We start from the raw sequence: 10,271 nt of genomic DNA on the forward strand, positions 1-10,271 counted from the left end.
AGCTGAAAAATACTAGAATCTGTTTGTTGAGTCGGGAGGCAAACAGATCGATCTGGCAAGGACCCCATATCTGAGTCAGCGACTGGATCACCCGAGGGTGGAGTCGCCAATCGCTGAAATCCCAGAGATGCCGGGAGTGCCAATCGGCAATCTGGTTGTTGCACCCCGGTAGATATTCCGCCACCACAAACAGATTGTTTTGAAGGCAAAAGTGCCAGAAATCCTTGGCATTTTCCGCTAGCATCTGGGTCCTTGTCCCACCCAATTTGTTCACATAACGAACTGCTGACACGTTGTCCATGCGGAGAAGAATGCAACAATTCGTCTGGCGGGGCGAGAGGCAGCGAATCGCAAAGGAGCCCGCTATAAATTCCAGGCAATTGATGTGGAGATTCAACTCCTCTGGAGACCAACGGCCGCCCGTAGACACTTGACCGGAACGGGCTCCCCAACCCCACCGACTGGCATCGGATTCTATCACCACTTCCGGAGTGGAACCGAAGAGGGGTCGACGTTCCAGGACTCCATGCGCTCTAGCCACCACAACATCTCCCACCTCGCCTCCTCCGTGAGAGGAGTCTGATCTGAGTACTTGAGGGCTTTCTGGAGATGACGGATCTTGAGCCGTTGAAGTGCTCGGTAATGAAGGGGACCAGGGATGATCGCTTGGATGGAGGAAGCTGACAAGCCGACGATCCGGGCTAAAGATCGCAAGGACACAATCTGCTAGTGCAAAATCAATCTCAACTCTCTCTTGATAGATCTGATTTTCTGATTGGGTAAGAGGAACTGACAAGTGAGGGAGTTGATCAGAAACCCCAGGAACTCGATTGATTGAGACAGAATCAATACAGACTTCTGTGGATTGACCAGAAAACCCAGAGTCTGCAAAAGATCTATGGTCCAAGATAGATGTTGCATTACCAGGCGAGGACAACGACCCATGATGAGAATGTCGTCCAAGTAGATAACGAGACGAACGCCCCAGGCTCGAATTTTCGTGAAGCACCAAGGTGCTGATGAGAGGCCGAAGGGAAGGACTTTGTACTCGTACCAGACTCCCTGCCATTGGAATTGAAGAAAACGACGATGAGGTTTGTAGATGGGCACAGACAGATACGCATCTTTCAGATCTAGGCGGACCATCCAGTCCCTTTCCTGAAGAAGATCGCGAAGAAGATGGATCCCCTCCATCTTGAAGTGTCAATTTCCAACCCAGCCATTGAACTCCCTGAGATTTAAAACTAGCCTGGACCCACCCCCCTTCTTCTGTACGAGGAAGAAGTTGATGATGAAACCCTGGGGGTGACGCGACGTCCGCACTATGGCCCCTTTTTGAAGTAGAGATTCGATCTCGCTGGAAATGAATGTCTGATCTTGAATAAGAAAAGCATTGGGCGTGGAGGGAGAGTTTGAGAGGCAGAATGGAAAAACTCTATTTTGTAACCCTGCACTGTGTCCAGGATCCATGCATCCTGAGAGATTGTTTGCCAATTGTGTAGAAAATATTTTATCCTGCCCCCCAATGTGACTTCCGAAAAGGAAATCAAGCTCACCTGAAGATGCGGCATCCTGTTGACCTCCCTGGTTACCTCCAGAACGGTCTTTTCTGAACCTGTTCCTAGCTCTACGTGTTGGATAGAAGGAAGAGGAGGAGTTGGAGTTGGAATCCTGATATCCACCACGTTGGGAGTTATATCCTCGCTGGGTGCCTTGCTGGAAACCACGGCCGAACGACCGCCCACGATATCGGCCGGCCCGGCCAAAAACCGAACGAAAAGCCCGCTTGAGGGAACTCTGTGCTTTGTCGAGACCACTGAACGTAGCAACACATTTCGTCAGTTGCTTTAGAAAAAGCTGACCAAGAAGCAGACCCTGAGCCAAAGGACCAGATTCAGAGGTAGATAGCTCCGCTAATTTCGGGTCGAGTTTCAAAAGAATAGATCGACGGCGCTCACAAGACATGGCGCAGTTCGCGTTGCCCAACTGACAAATGGCCCGCTGGGCCCATCCTATCAGTTCATCAGGATCCACTACATACCCCGAGGCCTTTGCCCTAAAACCCAGGACCAATATTTTCGTAAGGGGACCTGTCAAATCAAGTAGTTTATCCTGACAAGACCTCCATGCTCGATCAATTCCTTTCTTAGGATCTTTTGAGTATTTCTTGAGGTAAGTGAGAATGGAGGGGTCCACCTCCGGTGTGTCTGCCACCTTGTCAGCTAAGGCTGGCCTAGGACATTCCGAGCGCAAACGCGCCCTGACATCTTTATTGAATGCTTGGCGAATATGGGACTGTACATAGTCAGCAACCTCAGGAGAGGGAAGCCATGACGAGGAGTTAGGGTGAACAATCTCTGTGGGATCAAAGGTGAGTAATGTGGGATGGAATGGTGCATCCACATAACGCTCCTTACGCTGTTTTTTTAGCAGACGGAGGAGAAGCCTCGGGTTCAGAAGCAGTATCAGAAGAGGTATCACCATCATCCCTTTGAGGTGAAGCAGAATGTACTTCCTTGGACGATGAACCATATGTATGGTCAGAAGAAAGGAACCTTTTCCCGCCAGTGCTAGAACGGGTCGCAGAACCCGGAAGCCATCCTTGCTGTAGGGCGCAATTACATAAATGCTGTTTCAAAGGTTCTATAGCCATGACCATGGCTTTATTAACGGAGTGCTGAACCCCTACATCAAGAGCCTCGACCAGCTCATGCTCCAGTGACCCGGAAGGGCTCTCATCAAAATACTCCTCATCATAATAATATTCATCCATGGTGACACTGGGAAGTGACAATTATACCCACTGGAGGAGAATGTGGAGCCAAAATACACTACCTGAGTGGAAAAAAACCACAGAAAAAGAGAATGACAGTGATTCAATAGAGGGGAGTGGAGAACCCCAGACAAGCCAGTGCACAACAAGTACTGAAAGCAATGTGTGCAAAATATGAATAAAACGTGGAGGGAGGGCTTGCCCAGAAACACCCACTCTAGGCAACGCCTATGCTATGATTATACAGCCCAAATGCACCACAATGCTATAAATGGGCGTCACTGGGAACTGGCTAGTGGGTCGCGAGCAGGTTAAGCGCTGCTCCCGTGCTCTCTCAAACCCGGGAAAATACACACACACACAGGTAAAATGCCCGCCGCGCATGCGCGGTGCGAGCCACCCGTGAAGCCAGAAAGAGGACTGCGTGTCGCAACGACGTGCGTCCTCATCCCAAATCTCCCGCTTCACAAATAAGGCGCGGGCACGGAGCGCCCGGTCTGGGGAGGCAGTAAGCGCTCCCAAGCCACTTGCGTGCAAGCAAAACTCTAAAATACTCAAGCACGGGGAACAAGATCGGCGCGACACTCACGTACGCAAAAGTAACAACACAACCCTGAAATAATAGAAGCAAGCGTAGCAGCAAGGCGCGATACCCGCGCTCGGCAGACTACAAAAGAGGTGCCCGAACAGACGCAAACACACCACAAGCCTGCAACAGTTAATGAAGCATACCGGCAATGAAATGAAGGAACTCACAAGTACAATACAGAAAGCAATATGCAATAAGAATATACATAAGTCAAAAGCACTTAACTGGCTGCGGAGCAGCAAAGAAAGAGGGTATGGTATTCTCTGGTACTACTTATATAGGGGTTTACTCTATGGTTGTCATGTGATACCCAGTTGTTTTTACTTTCATTTGATTGGCTGCTGAGAATTTTCAGTAAAGCAAATGAGAAGCATAATCAGAGCCTCCGGTCCTGACATAGAATTGCTCGATTAGGGGGGCTAACAACAACTATTTTATTACAATTTAGAATAACACAGATTCCTCACAGAATAATTAACAGATGGTGATATTGCCAACTAATTGGTATTCACTTATTCAAGCTCAGGAAGAACGGAAGATGCACTAGCCTTTGTAGCCACACATACCGAAATCAGCTACATTCACCCTGTAAACTCAATATTCTCAGAAAAGTACGTGTGCAGCCTCAGACAAACATTTGTAGCATTCTCCCGATGAGCAGACTGCAAAATGTACCTTTGGTCAATAGGCAGAAACATATTTCTGTTATTGGAATTACAAATATTTCATGAGCTCTTTGCCAATTTAAAGACTGAATTTTGGGAGAATTACCAAAAAGGGCCGTAGGCTTGAGATAACTTTGTGAAAACTGGTTCTGAACTTACTTTTATTGACATCTGTAGAGGCTAACTTTTAGTTGTCAAATCACCCATTCCGCCTTTTAAAGAATTCTGTCAGTAGTCTATAAGCATTTTCAATATGCACAGTTTATTGATCTGTTTTGTTATATTGCATCTATAGATTGCTCTGCCCCATTGTTCGAAGTGATAACCCTGCCTCCTTCAATTGGAGTATTAGCCCCTTGTGCACTAACAAAACCTCCCCAAGTTTAGGTCTAGTTGCACGCACCTCCTTATGAAAATGTGACAAGGAGGAGCGATGAACTAAGAGTAATTAATGTTATCGGTAAGTGACAGTCATTCCTTTCTCACCTCAATCCAATAGAAACAATTTAAACTAGTCCGCTGTAAATTTTACCTGGTATAACAAGCTTAACGTGCGAGTATGCTTTGTGAGATTTGAAACAAGCTTCATAGTGCGTGTAAGTTTAATGAAACAGAAGCCTTGGCTGTGTCACGTATTTTGTGCTAGAATACGGTCACGCTTACTGTGCACATTGCAAGTAAACAAGTCATTTTACCTGTCCAGATCACGTCCCTTCGAAAAAGCCCCAGTACTGCTCTAGTGTTGTTCGGACAAGCTACATCACTTTCACTTCCTTCTCATAGACATTTTAAAAATGCCGCCTTTGCGGAAGTATTTAGTGTGCAAACCGCACTTCCCTTTCCTTACCTCTAAGATCTCGCTGATACTCCTCCAAGGACTGCTCCGTGTCCGAATCCCAGGACTCCATCAAGGTTGTTTCCTTATGTTATGCTAAACGGTCAACTGTAAATCCTTCAAATCTCCAGCTTTGCTATCACTGTCTTTCCAAGCCACATATAGTAATGCACGGCGGGTGTTGTAGTCTCTGCTCTCGTCTCGTTTCTGAGCAAGTGACGCCACGTTGCTATCCTTTAAACTAACATTCCCAGTAGCCACTGGGCCCGATTAGCGGCCATGGAACGCAAACAAATGTTGCTGTGAAGTTGCCAGGTCTGCTTGCGTAAACAAGCTAAAGTAGTCTTAAAAATAAGCCCAAAACAAGCTCAACCTCTCTCAAAGGAAGCCCAGGAACATAGAAATCCATGAACAACGAGTACCGACTGATGTTGCAGTCTGTCTCCCACAAGTTATTTAAAACGAAACAAAGGATTGTAGTTTATTGAAAGTGTTACAATTTGCCGATATCATTTTTGATTGACATGGCCCAAGAAGGACGTGTGTGTGCGGGCCTGAGCTGATGTGTGCTGGACTGCGCTGGGGATGGTGCCTCAGTAACAGCCTCGCACAAAGTATATTGGAGGTCCACAGGTTGAAGTGCTTACAAATTATGGGAATTGTGGTAAAGCATATGGGAAACGCATTATATATGTTATGAAAATTCATTTGGTTAATGCGATCACTACAAATGTCCGTGTGTGTAACCAGTTACAGAACTGAATTGTGGTTGGTGCACTAGGGGTAGAATGTGTTTGTGATGCTAAGGCCCCATCCTGCGACTGAAAGCACAATGGATATGCAAGTCAATAGTTAAAAATTTGTTTATCATACACAGTATAAGATAGACTTCCACATAATGTAGAAAAAGATTTAAGCCCAGATTATCTAACCATTTGTGTCTGATTGGAGTCACATAAGTGACGCAAAGTCGCAAACCCTGCGCAAGGTGTTGCGGTGGAACTTACCATCCAACATAAACCAAGATTTATGTTGTGAAGTTGACTAACGTAAGGCAAAGTACTTACTTTGTATCAAGGGGGTGTACTATGATTGGTACATGGGTGCTTCCATTCAACCACCCATGGGTTTTGTCGCAAATCTCCATCTAACATGGGTAGACAAGGATTTGAAACAAAAACCTACACTTCCTTGAAACAGGCATAACAGTTAAGCAATTTTAAAAAGTAAGCAAATTTTTCACACTTTGCGTATGTGTTGCACTGAACAACACGCATACGAAGTGACAAAAATATTAAAGGTAGGTATTGAACCGTAAAAAACTGCTTCCAGTACAAAACCTATGATTGACATCACGCATCACTATGAATGAATGAAGATGAATGAATGAATGAATGAAGATGTTCTTGTATAGCGCATGGCTACCCGGAAGCATCCCAGCGCTGCGGAGAGGGCCAAGGAGAAGATGGAGTTTAAGGGAATAGCCAGGTCTTAAGTTGTTTCCTAAATGACAGATGGTTGGCTTCCTTACGGATGGAAAGAGGAAGGGTGTTCCAGAGTTTCGGGGCATTATAGGATAGCAGGCGACCTCCTGATCGAGCCTTTCTAATTCTGGGGACTACCGCAAGATGAAGTTGATCTGAGCGGAGGTTTCTTGTGGGTTTGTAAGGTTTGAGAAGGTTTTTGATAGCAGGGGGGCCTCTGTTGTGAAGTATTTTATGTGCAATACAAAGGGTCTTGAAATTGATTCTTTCCTGTATAGGTAGCCAATGGAGTGTGTGCAGGGCGGGCTTGGCTGAGCTACGGCTGTTAGTTTCAGTGAGAAGCCTGGCGGCTGAATTCTGGACAGTCTGTAGTTTGGCAATCACTGCTTTTGGTGCCCCCAGATAGAGGGCATTGCCATAGTCCAGCCTGGAAAGGACAAGTGCCTGAACCACAAGCCTTCTTGAGTGGGTGGGTAGAAGGGGGAGTACTTTCCGTAGCGTGCGGAGTATACCATAGCAGGTGGCCGCCGTTTTCCTTGCTTGAGTTCTTAGGGTAAGCTCATGATCTAACCATACGCCCAAACTTTTTATTTCTTGTTTGGGTGATGGTGCAGGTCCCATGCATAATGGCCAGGATATGCTTGGATTGAGGCCAGCTTGATTACCCAGTAGCATAATCTCTGTTTTATCGCCATTGAGCTTAAGATGGGAGAGGCTCATCCAGCTGTTAATTTCTTTGAGGCATAAACAGAGATTGCTATGGGACTGGTCTTCCTGATTCAGAGCCACGATGAGCTGAGTATCATCTGCGTAGGTGACCAGCTGGAGTCCAAACGGGGAGACTATCTGAGCTAATGGGGACATGTATACGTTAAAAAGGGTAGGGCTCAAAGAGGAACCCTGCGGTACTCCGCATTGGAGGGGAACAGGTTGGGACTGAGTGTTCTCGTCAAATACCTGGAAGGATCTGTCTTCCAGAAATGATTCCAGCCAGGATAGCGCTTTGCTTGTCACTCCTACGTTTCTGAGACGCTGAATAAGAATGTGGTGATTCACCGTATCGAACGCAGCGCTGAGGTCTTAAAGGATGATAGCTGCGGAGCCTCCCGTATCCAAAATCTTTCGTGATTCTTCTACCACCGCAATAAGCGCCGTCTCGGTGCCCTGCCCGGGGCGAAAGCCTGTTTGAGAGGGGTGAAGCATGTTCAGAGTTTCCAGGTGGGTCGAGAGTATTTGATTGACATGTTTTTCTGCGACCTTGCTAATGCCAGGAAGCAGCGAGATGGGTCGATAGTTGCCCAAATCCGAGGGATCCAGGTGGGGTTTTTTTTAAAGTGCCCTAACCATAGCCTTTTTCCAATCCTGTGGGACTGTACCTGTAGCTAAGGAGGCATTGATTAAGTTGGCAATGGGGGAATGATGATGGGCGAAGCCTGTTTGAGTATTTTAAAGGGCGCTGGGTCGTTGGGGGAGCCACTTTTTATTGCCTCTATGATGTGGCAGAGGTGTTCCTCAGCGAGAGGGGGGAAGGAATCAAGGTGTCTCTTGTTTTCCAAGGGTTCTAGGTTCAGAGCATGGTTCGTCGTAGTGGGGGGTAAAAGATTAAGGATTTTTTTGATTTTTGTGGAGAAGAAGTCTGCCAGGTCCTCACAGTGGCTGCCAGTGGGGTCAATTGTCTGAGGGGGATCTGGGATAAGTGTAAGTTTTTTTATGATGCGAAAGATTTCTTTGGAAGAGTTGGAGGAGGCTTGAATTGTTTCCTCAAAGTAGGCCGCCTGTGTTACTCTGATTTCTGCTTTATAAGAGGCAATCGATGATCTATAGGCAGCTTTTTTCTCACTTGAGTAGTCTTTCCTCCAAGCTCGTTCTAATCTTTTACATTGTTGTTTTTGATTACGGAGGTTAGTGGTGAACCAGGGACATTTATTAGGACCGCTTTTTTGTAGACTGTTTTTATAGGGGAGTATTGTATTAAGCGAGTTTTCAATCCATGAATGAAACTTTCTGTTTGCAGCTATTGGGTTCGGGTCGGGACTAGGAATGGTCCGTTCCAGTTCATCGGTCCAGTTCTTGATATTGAGTCTGGACCAGTGTCGCGCCCAGGTTCGTGACGACCGCAGGGGAATATGTATGTGGGGAAGGTGCCATTTAAAAGGGATCAGAAAATGATCTGACCAAGGAAGGGGGATGGGGTCTAGTCCCTCTAGCTCCTTGATATTGGAAAAAATGGGATCAAGGAGGTGGCCCTTCAAGTGTGTAGCATGATGGTTTTTCAGATGGAGCTGATAGGCTGCGAGGTCGTGCATAAGGTCAGATGTCACTTTATTAGAGAGCTCATCCAGATGTAGGTTGAGGTCTCCAAGCACGGTGAAATTGGACGAAGTACTGGCAAGATTTAATGTAGTTTCAAGTAGCGAGCTACAGAATTTTCCAGGGGTTCCTGGGGGCCGATATACAAGGATCCCGGAGAAAGTGACTGAGGGGGTCACTTGTATAGAAAATTGGACATTTTCGCAGTCCAGCAGAGGGCTATCTAAGAGACGGCAGACTAGCAGATCTTTATAGATAATGGCAATTCCTCCACCTCTGCTGCCAGTTCTATCTAGGCGTTGGATCCTGTAACCCGGGGGGATTGCTTGAATCACATCGGGGTCCGAGCTAGGTGAAAGCCAGGTCTCTGTAAGAAATATAATGTCTAAGTCTGACTCGTCTAGTAGTATGGAGATTTCAGTGGCATGCTTTGGCAAGGATCTGCAATTCAGCAGGGCCATGTTCAGTTGTTTACTTGCGGGGGGCGAGGTGTTGGGCATAGGGGCAAGGATGTATCCACAGTGCGGACATTTGTTCTTGGGGGTGTCCAAGGACATAGGGTGGACACAGCATCTCTTAGAGTAGGCCCTGATAGCAAACAGGTTTTCTCTCGAGTATGTGGCAGGATTTGGGGTATCTGGTCCAGAGTTCCTGAGCCCTGGGCCCGTTCGGCCGCGGACGGGCGCAGACGGGCTTGCCTTTGGCGCGCCGCCAGCGCGCCCGCTGCGCGCGTCCGCTGCGCGCGTCCGCTGCGCGCGTCCGCTGCGCGCTTCGCCCTGCATCAGGTTTTATGGCGTAAGGGGAGGAACGACTAGAGCGCTGACCCTATACCGGAAGTCGGCTCCCTCCACTCAATCGGGACAAGGACCCGTGGTGGACCGGGGAGTAACCGGAAGGGCTACGCGCTTGTGTGCAAAAGATCAGGTAGGAGTTCTTCGTGTGCAAAGTACAATTTTTAAGCTGTTAAAATGTTTTGGTGCTCAACAAAATAAGTGACAGTCAATTTTTTTAAAACGTACAACCTTTCTGAGGCAGCGAATGCGATCAATCAGCTAGCGCCAGGTAGACTGGCAAAACAACAGTATGGCCACCTTGACGCGTCCGCTGCGCGCTTCGCCCTGCATCAGGTTTTATGGCATAAGGGGAGGAACGACTAGAGCGCTGACCCTATACCGGAAGTCGGCTCCCTCCACTCAATCAGGACAAGGACCCGTGGTGGACCGGGGAGTAACCGGAAGGGCTACGCGCTTGTGTGCAAAAGATCAGGTAGGAGTTCTTCGTGTGCAAAGTACAATTTTTAAGCTGTTAAAATGTTTTGGTGCTCAACAAAATAAGTGACAGTCAATTTTTTTAAAACGTACAACCTTTCTGAGGCAGCGAATGCGATCAATCAGCTCGCGCCAGGTAGACTGGCAAAACAACAGTATGGCCACCTTGACGCGTCCGCTGCGTGCTTCGCCCTGCATCAGGTTTTATGGCGTAAGGGGAGGAACGACTAGAGCGCTGACCCTATACCGGAAGTCGGCTCCCTCCACTCAATCGGGACAAGGACCCGTGGTGGACCGGGGAGTAACCGGAAGGGCTACGCGCTTGTGTGCAAAAGATCAGGTAGGAG

The 10,271-nt window shown here is 47.5% G+C and overlaps 1 protein-coding gene across 4 annotated transcripts in view; it reads right to left on the bottom strand.

The window, feature by feature from the left end:
• Positions 1 to 5,075, bottom strand: part of SDCCAG8 (SHH signaling and ciliogenesis regulator SDCCAG8) — a 1,515,443-nt gene extending 1,510,368 nt beyond the window's left edge. For 3 of the 4 annotated variants that reach the window (XM_085611405.1, XM_085611403.1, XM_085611404.1), the window contains exon 1: positions 4,875 to 5,075. In XM_085611405.1, coding sequence (XP_085467531.1) covers positions 4,875 to 4,935 — 61 coding nt within the window. In that variant the 5' untranslated portion in view covers positions 4,936 to 5,075. Of the gene's footprint in view, positions 1 to 4,722; positions 4,846 to 4,874 lie in introns of those variants that run through there. The other variant, XM_085611406.1, reaches the window with a different exon arrangement.
• Between the last annotated feature and the right edge of the window lie 5,196 nt (positions 5,076 to 10,271).

This window comes from Triturus cristatus, chromosome 6 (assembly GCF_964204655.1).
Source record: "Triturus cristatus chromosome 6, aTriCri1.1, whole genome shotgun sequence".
NCBI lineage: Eukaryota > Metazoa > Chordata > Amphibia > Caudata > Salamandridae > Triturus > Triturus cristatus.